The sequence below is a fragment of the Terrapene carolina genome, unplaced genomic scaffold (genome assembly GCF_002925995.2).
Source record: "Terrapene carolina triunguis isolate 2854851 unplaced genomic scaffold, T_m_triunguis-2.0 Scaffold18, whole genome shotgun sequence".
NCBI classification, from domain to species: Eukaryota; Metazoa; Chordata; order Testudines; family Emydidae; genus Terrapene; species Terrapene triunguis.
Genome location: NW_020664369.1, coordinates 3,507,343 through 3,524,554, shown reverse-complemented (window position 1 = coordinate 3,524,554; position 17,212 = coordinate 3,507,343). Strand labels below are relative to the sequence as shown.

At 41.3% G+C, this 17,212-nt stretch overlaps 2 protein-coding genes across 2 annotated transcripts; one reads left to right on the top strand and one right to left on the bottom strand.

The window, feature by feature from the left end:
- Positions 1 to 834: 834 nt before the first annotated feature.
- LOC113406691 (snaclec bitiscetin subunit beta-like) lies at positions 835 to 4,883 on the bottom strand. Its single transcript, XM_026652524.1, has 4 exons — positions 4,602 to 4,883; positions 3,089 to 3,226; positions 1,952 to 2,087; positions 835 to 917 (listed from the first exon to the last, which is right to left on the bottom strand). Exons 1-4 carry the CDS (start codon positions 4,881 to 4,883, stop codon positions 835 to 837), a joined length of 639 nt encoding a protein of 212 aa, XP_026508309.1.
- Positions 4,884 to 11,975: 7,092 nt separating this feature from the next.
- On the top strand, positions 11,976 to 13,881 carry LOC113406610 (protein FAM216B-like). The gene is made up of 3 exons (XM_026652269.1): positions 11,976 to 12,074; positions 12,441 to 12,561; positions 13,751 to 13,881. Exons 1-3 carry the CDS (start codon positions 11,976 to 11,978, stop codon positions 13,879 to 13,881), a joined length of 351 nt encoding a protein of 116 aa, XP_026508054.1.
- The last annotated feature ends 3,331 nt before the right edge of the window (positions 13,882 to 17,212 follow it).

The following is a 17,212-nucleotide window of genomic DNA, read 5'->3' as shown; positions in this document are numbered from 1 at the left end:
CCAACTAGTCTTTTGAGATTCTATGAAGTTTTGCCAGTTACTTTCCTGTCTTGGGGAGGGACACAATTACAGTAAGAACTTACAACTAACTAATGAGTCAAAAGCAATACAGTAACTTATAATTAAGAAAAACAAAGTGAAGTTATTTGTTTACACAGACCACAGTAATGTATAATGTTTAGTCATTTTAACATACATAGCCATAACAACAAGTTTTGCTTCACTTAACAAAATGCGATCCCATGCAGTTAACAAAGCTCTGTATCATCTCTCTGTATAATGCTATACACATGACTGTTCCATATGATTTGTACTTCTTTTTATGGTTATATTACAGTTCAATGAACTAGCCATTTAACTACTTAAAAATTGAAAATATTCAGCTGACTTTTCTTGGATTTATCTGACATTAAGAAAGGAGAATTTCCAGGATTTAAAATGTCTGAAGTGGTGTGATTAAATGGTGAAATGAGTAATGTTGTAATGATTTGTAATTATTTAATAATTAAAGAGCTCTCATGAATATTCTGGAAACCCCTGTGGAAAAGCCCAATCGTGCACTGATTTCATCAAGCATTCAGATCAAATCAGAAATTATTTGTATAGCACCCTTTTTACAGTGTTCTAAATGCTGTCCACAAGCGAGTCACTTTTTAATTTCTTCTACTGTTTTCTGTTCTATCTATATCATATGCGTTAACATTCTGGGTCTTTTTAAACTGACATCTTGATTTTACCATATGAAAGAATCACGCATTAATTGTGGCTGAACGACATTCCAAGTGCAGTAAAAGTGGTCAGATTTCATCAGCAGCATCGACTTCCTGTTGCAGGCTAAGGCGGAGTCAAATTGGGTTTGTAACTGCAGATGAATGATAACTTCTTGTTGCAGTCACAGCCATCCCACCTACCCTGGACTGGAAACAAAGACAAATGACGATGAAAAGGAAAAGTAACAGAACAATTTATAAATGAGTTTTTTCACTTCTGACATGAGCTCATTTGGGCTCAGCTCAGTCCCTGGAAAACTAATTCTCCTTCTAATTTGTGTTTACAAAATATATAAACTGCACTAACCAAAAAGTGACATTTTCTCCAACTAATTCAGGAAATATTGGTCCGATCAGAGGGTGGTTGGGGTCCATTGGTAGGGAAAGGCTGAAGAAAGCTCATGGTTAAACAAAAATGGAGACTACCTTCCTGTTTCGCCCCAGGAGAAAATGGTTCACAGAGCAGGGTTGAGTTATAATAGTGGAGCTATGTGGGCATGTGTGTGTGTGTGTGTTTGTGTGCATGGGTGTGTTTTGGGGAGAAGTCCCAACCCTGATGAGCAAGGAAACTGTCTTGAAACAGAAAGGATCACTGGAATAACATGTTCAGTTCTGATATCCACACTTCAAGAAGGATGCTGATAAATTGAAGAGGGTTCAGAGAAGAGCCACGAGAATGATTAAAGGACTGGAAAACATGCCTCAGAATGATAACCTAGATTGAGCTCCCTGAGACTAACAAAGAGAAGGTTAAGGGGCGACTTGATCATAATTTATAAGTACCTACATGGGGAACAAAAATTTTATAATGGGCTCTTCAGTCTAGCAGACAAGGATATAATGAGATCCAGTGGCTGGAAGTTGAAGCCAGACAAATTCAGACTGGAAATGAGACACAAATTTTTATTAGTGAGGGTATTAACCATTGGAACAGTTTACCCAGGGTGGTGATGAATTTTCTGTCATTGGAAATGTTTAAATCAAGATTGGATATTTTTCTACAAGATATTCTGTTGTTCAAACAGGAATTACCGGTAATTCAGGGAAGTCCTATGGCTTGATGATCACAGTGGTACCTTTTAGCCTCATCTGTTAATCTAATGGAAATAATAGTTCCTTACCCTCAGACACTCTGCCTAGTATGAAAGTGTAAGTCATAAATCAATCCCTGTTTTCTTTACCTCCTAAATTTAGGGTCAGGCAGATTTGTACATTGAAGATACTGTTAAATACTCCGCTGATGGCATTGAAAATCGAGCTCAGAGGCCTCTGGATGAAATTCGGCAGTGATCCATCAGTCCATCTCAGAGAAGTACGCTGCAGAAAAGTAATACAGAAGTTTAATGAGAACTGCAGAGAGGACAGGTATTCTAATACTCTGCTGGGATTGAAAATGAGTGAAGGAGTGTGAGGGGGGCTTCAACAGAAATGTGTGCGTACCCTTATTGCCTACAGTCACGCATTGGCCTATAGAGCTGCATGAATAATTCATTTTGAATAATGTATTATATTCACTTCACCTCTTCTTCCCTTTGTGAATTGTCCTCAAATAGATTGATTCTGAATAACAAATAGATTCAGGAAAATTGCAGTCTATAACTCACTTATGAGGAGTTCATTGCAGGTGTTCGATTTTTGAGATGTTTGGAATGGACTGAGAACACATGGTACATTTCCGGTCCCTGATTGCACGTATATAACTCATAGAATCAAGTTTCTAGTTCAAATAGTAATGATTACAAATATGAGGTTCACGTTCTTTGAATATTCCACAATACTAGTTGTAAATTCATTGTATCAGCAAAAGCTCCTACCAGTAAACTCATTTCCTAGAATATTGCTGAGAAGACAGTCCAAATGAATTCATTACAAAATATCTGAATAAATATATTCACAGAAGCTTTTGATAATATTAACTCATCTCTACTGAGCTCACATTCTGCCAGGCAGAAATTAAACCTAGAACCCATTATCCACAAGCCAGTTTACCCAGCGAAGCCTGAACCCAGGTCATCCTGCAGTTGTGGGCTAGAGCTGGCTGGAATGTACGTGTATATGTGTGTGTGGTGGGGGGAGGACGGGGTTCTGAAGATTTTTTTTTTGTTAAATCAAAACTGAAAACAAATTGTTTATAGCAACTGAAAATATTTTGGTTTTTCCACAATCGAAAACCAATTTTTGGGTGGGGGCTCAAAGCTAAAAATATTACGTTGAAAATCACTGAAAACCAATAAGTTTTCTATGGAAAAATTTTGCAGCCCTTCTGTGAACCTCTCCTAGCTGGTTATTATTTTCATGCCTTTTCTGGGTACACTTACCTTTCGGTAACTTCCTCCTGTCCAGAACTGGGTTGTCCTTTTGTCTTCATAACTGGCGAGGTTCACAAGGAAATCATTCTGAGCTGCATTGGAGATGCTGGTGAGGTGACCTCCCCCTGCTATCCTCTGGCAAACACTCTGCACGGTAAAAGCAAATTAGACCCAGGGACATAGAGTGGGAAAGAGAGTGAGGGGAGAGTCTCTGAAACAGAACAGGGAGAGAGAAAAGTGGAAAAAGTTTGGGAATGGGAGTGAAGAGGGAAAGAGAGGCAAGAATATAAGAGAGTGAAGAGAGAAGGGCAGTGGAGAATGAAATAGAAAGGGGGGAAATAGGACATAAGAGAAAGTTGAATAAAGGGAGCAGAGAAAGACATACAAATGGAGCAAGGTGTAGGCCAGAGCGGAGAAGTGTGAGAGGAAGAAATAATGGTAAAGGGGAAAACAAGAACATTAAGTGTGGAATGGAGAGAGGGCAGAAAGGGAGAAAAGTAGAGAGAGAAGAGGAAGATGGAGAAAATTGAAAGGCCAAAAGTGTTTAATAAATAGTTTTTCTTCCTGTGTTCCCCAGCCATCCACCAATCAAGATGGGGTAGAGATTTCTCTTAACTATCTTCTGCTGAGTGGGATTGAGTGATTTTTGCCTCTATCCTCAGGTAAGAAGATGGTTTCTCTTTCCCATAAGGCAGGAGGCCCCTTTGTCTGCAGCCTGAAATGAAGGCACGGTTTGCTTTGGCCCTAAGGAGCCCTTTGCCAGTTCACCTTGATGATTAAGGCATTTGTTTTGCCATTTAAACTGAACACATTCTCATAGCCATAACCAAGGAAGGAGGCAGCACCACTTAGCAAAAGTTTACATTGAGTGCATTTGAGGGAGGTGTCTGCATTTTGAAAATTTGCATATTTTGACAAATATATCGGTACATCAATGTTGCACCGGCCTCATCTGGTATCATTAGAACAGGGAGTGAAGTGAAGTCAGAATATTTTTTAGCAAGCCTCTGAGATTTAGAGGAACATAGACCAGGCAAAAGGAATTTGCTCTTCAGAAGTGTTTTTCTGAGGCAGACAGATAAAAGTTAAGCCTCCTAGGGTGGGGCCGACTGCCTCACAAACAGGAAAATCACCCTAAACTTCCCTTCAGCTTGGTGTTAAGATTTTAACAAGGAATTAAAAATTCTCTGGCTTCTTCCTGAGTTTAAATGGAAAAATGCCAATTTTGAAAGGCAGTGAATCCTGACCAGTGGAGAGAGATGGGATTAAATGAGAGCTGTGTTCAGATTTCAAAAGTTCCGAGAGCTGAGTAGGAGTTGGTTCATAGCTACCCGAGCATCTCACATCGCTAAGCTTCATGCTGGTAGTTCACCCACATGTTCAGCCCCGAAATGTGTATTAAGTACCTTCTGCCAGGATTGATACATTTCAGGAAAATCAGAAAGGAAGGCTAAAAGAAACAAAAAAGTAAAAAGATAGAACAAGGGGAGAGAGAAAATTCTCATTTTGAAGAACCTGGTACCTCAGCACTGGCCCATGTATTTTGCTCCTGGACAAACTTGTAACACAGGCCCATGTTACTAAACCATCCATCCTGGCAGGGACCTTGGCAGAACAATTTTGACTCTGCTAAGGAGGAGTCAGCTTGATCTGGGTCTTGAATGTTCTTAGGTGAAAACTGGCTGCCCTCAAGTATGCTGAACAAGGACCGGACATCACGACGTTTGACATCTGGGTTCTTGTCACCTATGAGAAATACAAAACCGACTCCCATAGAGAGGTACGGGAAGAACGAAGTGGGCATTCACCCACGAAAGCTTATTCTCCAATACATCTGTTAGTCTTAAAGGTGCCACGGGACTCTCTTTAAATCTAGTTAAACTGAGTTATAACAGAATGATTTACTGAATATAATTAAGAGCAAATACTGTACTAGATATTCAGCGGGACCATGAAAATTCAGCAAATGAAGTGCACTCGTCTTAGGAGTCAAGTTCTGATGAGGTCATAAACATTGCAGGATACAATGGATCCACTTCTCTACTTCACAAAACCATGTCAGTGATTGGTGCAATGCATCGTAGCTTGCTGATTCCTCTCTGGCTATGCCTCTTGGAGAGACTGCAGGGGGTACAGCAGGTCAGAACTGAAAGGCATTGGTGGGTATTTTTTGGTCCCCCAGACTCAAACAGCAGTTGGTTCTGCAGATCGGGATTATGTGTATTAACAAAGTTTTGTCAGGGAGGACCCAGGACAGAACTAGCAACGTGAATTGCAGGCTGGGGCTGAGGTGTATCAACACCTTTAGGAGAGAAGGAGGAATACTAGAACAATACAGGTCTGTCAGGCCAGAATTAAGATTAATTTTGTGAAAGTTATTGCAGTCAATTTCTTTCCGACATCTTTCTTAGTAAACAATCAGCACAGTTGGAGTCAACTTCCAAATATCCTTGATTTATCTCCCAAAACCACATATGGTAATTTCCTCTACCTCCTTAGAATCTGCTTGTATCCATTCAAGTTTCATCTTGTGGAAGCCCCATTTCCCCCCTCTAGAGCTAGATGTGCCTGGCACTAGCCCACCTCAATATGGTGAGGAAGGTGCAATGAACATTTTCATCCCACCACTCTCCCCTTGGAGCTCCCTGCACATTCTGGGTCATTTTTAGTATCTGGGGACTCAAGCCATCACAAAGGGAAGAGGGGTGAATTATGGTGCTGCACCCTTCCTTCAACCCCGCCTTACAACCAGCAGAGATAGCCAGCAGCAGAGAGCGGAGCATGCTGCACCAACTTCAGGAGCAGTACAGGCACAATGCAGTGCTTGTGCTTCCACTGCACTCTCTGGTCTTCCATGAGAGATCCCTCCTGGAGCACTCCTTAGGGTGGTGCAGGTATAACGCCAACAGACCCTGGTCGTTGGTGGGCAGGATCGAACCGGGGACCTTTGGAGCTTAGTGCATGAGCCTCTACTGCATGAGCTAAAAGCCAATTGGCTGTTCGCTAAGGCTGTAGAGCAAACTCATTTAACTCTCTCTCTCAGTGGTCTTGGTGCCACTAGATGGGACAGAACACCACACCCAGAAGGTGTGTGGGTTACACAGGCCCACACCACCTCTAATGCAAGGGCAAGTCACTAGCATAATGGACACACACACACACTCACTCTCTCTCCCCCCCCCCCCCACCCAGCATCTCCTATGCCTGTCAGTCTTAAAGCAGCTCATTCTCATTTTATCCCTGCCTCAGTCATACAGGGAAGAGCTATACTTCTGGGTTGAGGGCAGGGCATGGATCATTTGGAATTACTGAGGACCTTTTGCAGCTCTTTGCATGTAGAAGACTTGCACAAGGGCACATCACACTAGACCTGGCTCCAACCTTTGCTCATTGTCACTGCATTGCAGAAATATTAAACAATACACCAGATTCATTCTACGTTAAAAAAACCCAAAGCCTCAGACTTTTACTCTATTAACTTAAAAATAATTCTGTGCTGCTAACAACAAGAAGCAAATGATGAGGCTACATTTCTTTTTTTGCAGCATCAGACAGACATTCTAGATACATTATACTCACCTTCCAAGCCCGGGAGAACCAGTACACCTAGCAGCAGGAACAAAAATGGAAGGGACTTCATTGCTATGAGACCTTGCAACACTGTTGCCTGCAATGTGTAAATATCAGGTAGAAGTTGTTTATCCAGGCACCTGACTGCTGGTCAAAGTAAGAAATGGAAGAGATCTGCCAGGGAATCTACATTGGTGTCAGTGTAACAGAGAGAGAGATGTCTTTACATCATACTCCATAGATGGTAGATAGTTTTATCATCAACATGACTCATTATGTTGTGTAAAATATTCAGAAGTGCCTAGGTGACTTGGGAGCCTAACTGCCATTTTCAGTAGTGATCTAGGGCCAGATTTTCAAAGGTATTTAGGCACCTAATGACGCAAAAGACGCCTACGTGGGATTTTCAAAAACATCTAAACAGGTTATGTGCCTAACTCCCACGGAAAGTGTTACCCCTAATCTCATCTAGATTAAACACCTCTCCTTGTAGGCTTGTTCCCAGACTGTGTTTCCTATTCCTTTGTCCAGTTAAGTTTTAAGTATCTTCAGGAATGGGGCTTCCACCACTTCCCTTTGGGATTCTAACAGATGCCACTGTCAGAAATTTTGCCCTGTGGTTCAGCCTAAATATTCTCTTTCCTAATTCTATCCCATTCTTCCTAGTTATAACCCTCTGTTCTAACTAAGACTCCTCCTATGGTGTTCACACACTTCAGATACACAGAGACAATTATGTCCTCCTCCTCCACTCCACCCCACGATTTATTTAGACAAACTGTACATTTTTCGTTCTTTTAATCTTCCTTTGTAAGTCTGTACCTCCAGCTCGAAAGAGGGTAGACAGGAGTGACTGAATGAACAGCGATAGCACCCTTCAGAGGCAGCTCAGCGACAAGTTGCTGTGCAGTGACACTGGAGCTTCCCAGATGATACTTTTATATCCTAGTCTCAATGACGTGCTGAACTAATGATGGACTGACTAGGAGGAAAATAGCTGCAGCGCTAAAATAATAATGGCAGGAGAGGGGTAAAATGGAGTAATTGGATACTAAAGAAAGAAAGATGGAACAGCCCAGGGAAAGGAACTTTGTCAGCATGATGAATGAGGATTTCTCCATGGACTCTAATTAACATTAATGTGAATCACATGGCTAACTCTGATACACAGCAGGCCAAACTCAACCCTAGTGTGACTTGGCTTGGCTAGATGCTGATCTTCATTACATTGGGGGCAAATCTCAGAGTATTTCCATTTAATCCATTGGGGTTACTCTGGATTTACACAAATATAGTGGAGATTAGAATCAGGTGCAGTGTCTTAAAAACACCTTGTCTCTCCCCAACCCCCAAGTAATTAAGAGAAAAAGTAAGAAATGTATAAAGAGGAAGTTGATACGTGCATAAGAAAGACAACTATTGGTATGTGTATATATATGTAAAGTGCATATGTATAGATAGAAAGAAAAATAATATGATAAATAGAGTGAGAGACAGAACTAGAGACATGCAGAAAGAGGCATATTAAAAAAGATTGATAAATACCAAATTGCAGATTCTTTCTGTTTTTTCTTCCTCCTTTTCACATTGGTGTGAGAGAAAAACTGTGCCTTTGAGATATTTATGATGCCAGCTTTGGCAAGGATGGCTACTCCCTTTGGTAAATGAGGCCAGCTCCAATATTTAACTTGAAATCTTTTTTATATAGTCTCTCTCCCTTAAACAAAGATGGGTGGGGTCCAATTCTGACATCTGTGCTATTTGAAGCACGCTTGACTTGTTTAGCAAAGCCTTTCAGAAACACACCTTAATCTGAAGTGTCTACCGAGAAATATGGGAGAACAGATAAGTTCCCTTCACAACATGGGAGGAGGTAGGGCTGTCCTTCTAGGATGACCCTTATAAAAATAGGCTACAGTTCTGGTTCCAAATACAACAGTAACATCTATAATATTTGTGCCCATCATTGTAGAATATTTTGTCTAAGGGTGGATGAGGTAGAGGAGCAGAGAGAGAGAGAGAGGTGTCTATGTGTGAGTGTGTGTTTTGCAGGGCAGGAGCCTAGAATTGAGAGAACGTGGAAACTATATTTCTTATCCTGTCAGATGAAGACATTCCCTTCAGGACAAGGCTCAGGTCTGTTGATGAAGCAATGGAACAGGTCAGAGCTGAGAACCCATTCAAGCTCCATTAAACATAGAATCATAGAATCATAGGACTGGAAGGGCCTTAAGAGGTCATCAAGTCCAGTCCCCTGCACTCATGGCAGGACTAAGTATTAACATACACAAGCTTCCCCGTGCCATGCCCTTTTCTTAAACCTTGTCCAAACACCCTCATGTACAGTAAATACTTCCTGCATCCATTAAATGCTCTGAATCATGCTATGTGATTGGAGCATATGTTTGAATTCATGCATTCATTTAAAGCCCAAATATTTGTTAAAGGGGTGAAACAGACTCCTTTCCCCCTCTCTTTGTACAAATATAGTTTCATTGCCACCAGGTCCAGGGAGAGTTGTTCTCTAAAGCTAGTCCTGGCTCTTTAAAATTAAAAAGAGGTATAGTGATTAGCTGGGGTGTATTCATTAGCGAGACCTCAGGGACTGGATCCTAGTGCCTCCTTAAAGATGGACTGTGGGACTGGTTCTGTATAGCTCCCGGGTGTTCATCCCAGTGGCAAATTTCCCTTTGTTTTATCTTACAAACAGCATACAAGGGCCTGACTCTGCTATCCTAACTCACACTGAGAAGCATCTAATCAGGCGAGATACTCACAATGTGAGCAACAATTGCAAAGTCCTATCCTTCATCACTAGGCTGCTTCTCTTGCCCTTCCGGGTAATGTGGTATGGGAAAAGGTGTTTGGTATTTGATTTGTGGTGAAGGGCAGTGTGTTAAAGGAGGATTATGTACTATACCCATAAAATGATGGTAAGTAAGTGCTCTGAGTAGTTTACCCACTTCTCATTCTCACCATAATATATTTATAAATCAGTTTGAGTGCATACTGCATGCCATTTACTATATAGCAAAATGTCTCTCCACTACCACTAGATAAGTACATTGTAATGGTACCAATTCATTTAATCAATGGATCTGACCTCTCCTTACTTGGTTCATGACTAGTCTGTAATCTGATAATGATTTTCTTGAATTTATTCATTACTTGAAATTACTCACTAAATACTTTCTGCAGATAATTTTCAGCCTGTAGATTCTTTGTGAGCAGCTCATTGAGCGTATTAAAAAATTGTGCTATTTTGATCAGACACATAAGCCACATTGTACGCTTCCATTTCCTGCCTGGATGAACATAACTCTGAGAAGGAAGTTACAGAGCATGCATTTAAAATTTGCTTTCCATAAATATCCTGCAGTATTCCCTGGATATTCACAGTTTCTGTGAACATTCCTATCTGTACATTCATTTGCTAGAATATTCATCGAAAAAAAATACAGAAAGTTGCTGAATGGGACTTTCAATTAACTTAGGAGTACACATCCCATTGAAAGTCAATAGGACTTGTGATTCTACCTCACTTAAGTGCATTTGAAAACTCCTCCTGTTAACACAGTTGAATCATGTTTGTTGATAAATTTGAAGGTATATTTATAGAACATTTTTGTAGGATTCACCTGTCTATTCTCTGTTCTCTCTACCTGTGTAGGGCTGTCTATCTGCTGTTTGTTTCTCATAATATGGGCATGCTTCATTTCCCAGCACACCTGCATGGTGGAAAGATTCACTGTTCTATTGGAAGTGCTGTTCTTCAAAATTAAGGCATTCTCCCAGCAACCCCAGCTGTCTGTCCACAAGTGTTTTTATAACCACAAAATGATGACTGAGCGAACGTTTCATTTAGCTGTTCAGAGAACATCCAGATCCCTGGGAGAATTAGAATGGTCAGACCCATCCCTACACAGCAAAGATGTAGTCATTGTAAAAAATCAGCAGGTTGATGGTCAGAGATTGCTCAAGGCACTTAGCCAACTTCCCAGAGATCCTTGTAACTCTCTCTCTCTCTCCCCCTCTATGTTGCTAGGATATTTGTCAACAGAATGAAAGTGACAGTTCCTGGGAGAAACTGAATTTTGTATTAAGGTTGTCTTGTGTGGAAAAGTGAAGCGGTATTTCCAGGGGTGAGTCAGAGCTGAATAGAATTTGCTTTATATATGAGGTTTTTCATATTCCAGGTAACTCAATGCACAACATTGTAAACTAAATGCTAGCAACTCACTAACAGTGTAGATAAACGCAGGAGGGTTGTGCATTAAGCAGCAGCACACATAGCAGTAGATGTCAGAAACAGTTCTAAAAGAGAGAGCAGGGGAAATGTTGACCTGGATTATCCTTTATATGCATATTGGAAAAGTGCCATGGGATCTTTGATTTCACCATGGGCAGAGGTGGGGTGGGATTACCTTGCTTTAAATAGCCTATGATTTCAGGAAAGATTTAATTGCTGTGCTTTCCACTATGCCTGAAATACCTTCCAAATCCTGCATGCCCTGTAATCTCCCTTTCCTTCATATTCCTCCTCACAACTCGCCTATTCCCACGCTCTCTCCAACGCTGACTCCTACACCCATGCTGTCCTTCTAACGTAGGTAGGATAATAACATTTAAAAAGCTGGTAGTGCTGTGACCCAAAGTATAAAGGAAGCAACCTTATTAGCTTGCCCTGCGTCGTTTCCCCTTCTATTATGTCATACCATATCCAATTTACAATTGAAGTAGGCTTACTACCGCTATATAGCACCTTCCTCACAATTGACTTCCTTGGAACTGTTTGTGGGGTAAGGCACAACCTCATGTGAGTAAGGGTATCAGAATCTGTCCCTTAGATTGTAAACTCTTTGCGGCAGGGATTATCTATGTGTTCTCGCTGTAAATAATTATATACTTAAATTAATCCCTAGCACCAGCACTCTACAATGGGTGAAGAGGGATAGGAAGGTGTCTCCATTTTAGCATTATGGAGTGTGAGGTCTGCGTGGTTTCCAAAGTCCAGTTTGAAAGGTGACAATTTACAATTCACAGCTATGAGAGCAAAGCATTTGCACAAGGGAAAGGCAGACAGAACTCTGGTTTTGGTTCTTCTCTTCCACAGGGCTGTACCCAGAGTTCATTCCAGGTGGGCACAGTGATCCTGTTCTTCTTTATGCTTCTTTATTCCGTGTGGGTCTGGAAATTTAGTTCTGGTTTTGTTCCTCCCCTCCAAGGAGTTGTACTGGATACTTGAAAGATCATGAATAATTATTGATATAAAGTTTGTTTTTTGTCTCATGTTTTGTGAACCTGTCTTTTGAGAGGCTGGGTAAGGATGGGTGAAAATTGGAAGAGGAATCCTGGTCCCTGTCATTCTCCAAAAGTTTCATGCATACAAGTTCCTCCATCTGCTCAGGATACCTACTTACTGAAGGTAACAGACTGATAACAGGCCTAGTTTAGCTTTCTTTGTATTTCACTCACAGCCCTGGGGTCTTACTTAACTCTTTTAGTTAAATGAAACAAAAATGTCCCTTTAGGAGCAGAAGTGACATCTTAGAGGGTACTATCCATTCTTGTAGCCTCGTTTCTGAGTGTATTTAAATAGTTAAAGAAGTTGCAATTAAAACTTGTCTGTAAAGGTTTCTTCCTCAGGTTTAATTACTGCTTTATTTCATAAAATCCCCCTGCAATAGAACAATGGACTTGAATCCTCTCGTTACACTTTGAAATCAGTTTAGAATCAGATGTAAATTTAGTGCTAACAGTTAAATTGCCATGTGCTGCTGTGCTCTTACAGGACCTGAAGCGAGGCCAGAAATGCTACCTCTACAGCATCATGAGAGTTTATGACCGCAAACCTCTGAGGGAAATGCTGTCGCATCAGTACATGCTCAACCTCCAGCGCCAGAATTTGCTGGGTAAGTGCCGGCTGGTATTGCTATGTCCATCAGCAATCTATAGAAATTGGAGTCTGGAGGGTAAACCTGGGGTTTGAGGGAATTAGGATGAGAAGTTTATGGTGCCATATAAGACACCGGACACACAAAATGGAGCCTGGAATAGTTTGTAGGCAGAGGTCAGGAAGCCTTTGGCTGATGAACTCTGCCTTCTGCAGCAGAGACCACTGTGACAACAAGCAGCAAAACACTGTAGGTTTGATGTTATTTATTCATTCGCAGAGTGCCTATCCCTAGCTCCAGGTGTTATTTACAGAAATGTTGAATGCATAAAATCAGAGGATAAAAGATATTAAAGATACTATGTCATCTCCTTCCATCAAGGTGTCCGATAGCCATTCTCTTCATCCAGCCATCCCATCCCTCATCCCACACTCTTACCAAAGACCAACAAAAATCAGATGGATCTTTGTAGCATGCCCTGAAGGTCAACAAATTTTGGCTTTGATAGACAATGAATTTGAGTTGAAGACCTTTCATGGAAATTGCCCTACCAGCCACACCCTCTCCTAACCCACACCTTGCAGCCCAAAAACCTGTTAGCTCAACTGCCTGTGCTGACCACAATGGCAGTGATATCCACACAGAAAGGTAGTCTCTGAGGTAGCTGGGTCCCAAACTATTTAGGACTTTGTAAGGTCAAAATCAACTTATTAAATTCCATTCAAATTACAGGAAGGAGATTATGGTCCATGTAATTAGAGAGGTCAACAATGGAGTCAAGCAGCAGAAATTTTCTTCTCATCGTTAAGCTAGCACCACAGATGCATAAGTCTCAAATATCATTTCTTCTCTCACCACTGACCACATCAGGGACAATGTCACATATCCGTGAGACAGCAGCTGCCAGCAAAAGGTTCTGAAGCTCTAATTGTACTTAGAAATATTATCTTCAGACTTCATAGTTCATGCATGGCAAGGAGCACATCTCATCCCATCAGTTTTAACACACCATGCTGCATGAAGTGATGCTGCTGTATCACTTGTTCAGCTAGTTTTTATGTGCAGCTTGATGTTTTTCCAGTGCAGGCTCCCCTCTCTGGTGAATGTATTGGTATGCAACATCACTGTCCATCAAAGATATAGCACTTGTGCATGTATGTGTATATAATACTTGATTCCTGTCCATTTTCCCTATCCTCTCACCCAGGTCATATTACTGAGCATGAAGTCAGGTTTTACACCTCCTTCCTGGATGAAGCTGAAGAGAGAGACCCAAGGAAGGTCTCAGTTAGAAACAGCACCTCTCTGAAGTTCAGTGTTGGGAGAACTCAGCTGTAGTTCATAGATTCTAAGGCCAGAAGACATCACTGTGATCATCTAGTCTGACCTGCTGTATAACACAGGCCATAGAACACCCCCAAATAATCCCTGTTTGAACTAGAACCTCTCTTTTAGGAAAAGATCCAATGTTGATTTAAAAATTGCCAGTGATGGAAATTCCACTATATCCCATGATAAATTGTTCCAATGGTTATTCTCAGTGTTAAAAAATTGTGCCTTATTTCCAGCCTGAATTTGTCTAGCTTCAACTTCCAGTCGTTGGATCTTGTTATACCTTTGCCTGCTAGACTGAAGAGCCCATTTTCAATTTTTTTATTTCCCAGGTAGGCACTTACAAGATATGATCCCCCCCTTAACCTTCTCTCTGTTAAATCAGGTTGGATTAGAAAAGGCAGCAAGGACATACTGAGGTCTCAGTGGAAAGATGTCTGATAATTGTCTGTCCTTCACTAACCTTTTTCTGTTAGAGTCTAACTCTGACATTAATTGATATCAACTATCCCTCACTTAAACTTAATCTCCATCTTTCCCACCAATTTGTAGGAATTCACGGTGACTGAGTCCAGCCAGCTGGACTTTGTAGGGACCGGAGGGATTGGCAGTTAGTCCATCTTTCTGTGTTTAAAGCACTGGCTGTATTTCAACGTTAAAAAGTTTGCGATGAAGACTGGCACTTCTGAGCTGTGGTGTTGGCTGCCTTGTGGAGTAGAGAGGTATGTGACAAGAGCAGGCTGGGAAGGGCTGGATGGCAGACAGCATAAAGCAGCATCCATCGGGCTGTGGTACTGATTTAGGCTGGATTTTCAATGGAGACTAAGGTAGTTAGATGTCCAAAGGCAAAAGACTTTCAGTGTAAATTGGATGCTGAACTTCCTTTGAAATCCCAGCCTTAAACATGAAATGAAGAATGTCAATATGTAAACAAAATTAAAACTGTTCCACCATATGAACTTTCTGCTGGACAAAATGGAGGCAGCTACTTTTTTTTAAAGTCTGGGAAGCAACTTGCATGACCATGGGTCCAATCTTTTGTCTGTCTCCTCCCTTTAGGAACAAGGGTCCTGGGTCCACTAGCTCCCATTTCACCTCCTTCACTGTACTGCAGATCTGCTTTGAGTTGATCTGCACCCACCTCCAAGTGACAGTGACATATATTGCATAACCCAGATATACTATTCCTGCATTCTATGAAGGGCTTTCCCACAACATCTATGTCTGAAAGAACTGGGCCTCTTCTCCCAGGAATAATTAGATTCCAAACCCATCTCCTGTAGCCCTAAGGAGGGCAACAGTGAGATCATCCTGAACCATGCCCCCTTTAACAACTGGAAGACAGGAATCCAGACCAACCTCTCTTGCCTTTAACTCTTGAGAAACAAGGAGGATGGAGAAAATTCAAAAGAACGCAGTAGGATTAAGAATTAGGAGATGTTACAAAAAATACTAAATCTTTGGTTGGGGCTAATTGGCACCCCAGCTGACAGTCCATGCATAGAGGGCAAGGATAATACAGGCAATGGAGCAGAAGTGGTTTGTTCAGGCCAGGGCTGAAGCACATTGGTGGTGAAGTGGGAGGAAGCTGGCACTGCTGCTGCCACTGCTGTGTCTGTTCTGTGATTAGAGGACATCATTCTTCAAGGCTGGCAATCCAGACCCTTTTCTGAGCACCAAATTCACTTCAATAGAACCAGCTGAATTTTTTCTATCAAAACTGTCTTTCAAGGGAAAATTGGATTTTTGGCTAAATGGGAGCTAAACTGGGTTTTCAGTGGAAAATTTTTACTTGGAAGATGTAGTCCAGCGAGGCAGGCCTGGCCCATATGGGAGAATGGGGGATGAAGCACCCAAACTACAACTCCCATGAGTAGGGTGAGCAGATGTCCTGATTTTATAGGGACAGTCCCAATATTCGGGGCTTTGTCTTATATAGGCACCTATTACCCCCTACCCCATGTCCCAATTTTTCACACTTGCTATCTGGTCAGCCTACCCATGAAGCACTGTGGCAGCATAGGCGGACACTGCCCTGTGACTAAACATTGTGGCAAAAGGGTTCAGTTTTGATTTTCTTGGTGGAAACTTTCAGTTTTGATTGAAAATATTTGATTTGCAGGTTTTTGATGAAAAGTCGCAATTTTCCACAGGGGGACCCCTCCGCCCCATTTTCTAGGCAGCTCTACATTTAATCAGGCTAATTATGCAGAAATTAAAGGCCTTATTGTTAGGCTAACAATAAATCTAATTACATTCAACTTTATTGGGATGAGTAATAGCAAAGGGGACCCTGATCAGCGGTGCTCCATCTGACCCAATGAGAGCACAGGCTGCTCAGCACCTTGCATGATGGGGCCCTTGGATTGCTGGCAGTTTTCTGATTTTTGCCTCAGTTTTTTAGCCTTGGAGAGAACCACAAAGGCACGAAGTCCTAGTGACATCTGTGTCTATACAATCATAATGAATTGTTAAATGCACCAGAGTTGATGTAAATAAATCATCTTATCAGGCTTATTTAGCCTGGTGCCTATCATCAATTGACTTGTAATACAATCCCAGCACTGAAAATCCCTTTTTCCTTTACAATTAGATTTATCCCTAATTATAATTGGAAGACATCCTGACAGCTTTGAAATACTGAGTTGGACTAAAGCTCACAGCAATATTTATTCGTTTATTTAGATTTTAAAACACCCATATGCAAAGATATAGATGGCTCAACGATTAATTAGACTTACAGTGACAACCCAGCAACATTAAAAGCTTATATACAGGTAACACATTAACTCAGACAGCTAGTAAATCATAGCAGCACAAAAGCCCCCTTTACCCTCTGGTCTTGTGGCAACATACCTTCAACCTTTCCTCAAAACTCCATCAAGGAAATGGTGAACCAGTGGAAACTAGTCCCTACAGAAGGAGAAGCAGGCCTTTTCTTCCTGAGCTTTTCTTCCTGAAGGTACCTCTTGAAGGACACTGCAACTGTTTAAGAGCTCACAGCAAGGTGCTCATATACCATAGTGATGAGTGCAGTATAAAACCATAAATTGTATAGAAAATGTCAAGTTTACATGACACTTCAGGGGAGTGGTGAAGACTGCAGAAGGAAACTGGGAGGTACATTGTAGTTGTACCCAAGATGGAATATGGCGCTGGGACTAGGACATTTTGTAGGTTAACCTTTTTATTAGAGTCAGGTGTCTAAAATACCATTCCTTTTGGAACACTGTTCACTGTGCAATATTCTGCTATCCTATAGACACCATTCACATTTTTCTAGGACACTTAGGAGACTTTAATTTTTTACTGCTGAGCTCATTCACAAAATGTTTTC

Bases quoted from the DNA above. Each gene is read 5' to 3' on its own strand.
- LOC113406691 (XM_026652524.1), bottom strand. From the start codon at position 4,883: ATGCCCACTTCGTTCTTCCCGTACCTCTCTATGGGAGTCGGTTTTGTA. The intron at 3,227-4,601 runs GTACCAGGTTCT...TTTACCGTGCAG, and splicing joins ATACATGGGCCAGTGCTGAG to AGTGTTTGCCAGAGGATAGC. The intron at 918-1,951 runs GTAAAGAAAACA...CTTTGTTTCCAG, and splicing joins CCTGACCCTAAATTTAGGAG to TCCAGGGTAGGTGGGATGGC.
- LOC113406610 (XM_026652269.1), top strand. From the start codon at position 11,976: ATGGGTGAAAATTGGAAGAGGAATCCTGGTCCCTGTCATTCTCCAAAA. The intron at 12,075-12,440 runs GTAACAGACTGA...GTGCTCTTACAG, and splicing joins AGGATACCTACTTACTGAAG to GACCTGAAGCGAGGCCAGAA. The intron at 12,562-13,750 runs GTAAGTGCCGGC...CCTCTCACCCAG, and splicing joins CCAGCGCCAGAATTTGCTGG to GTCATATTACTGAGCATGAA.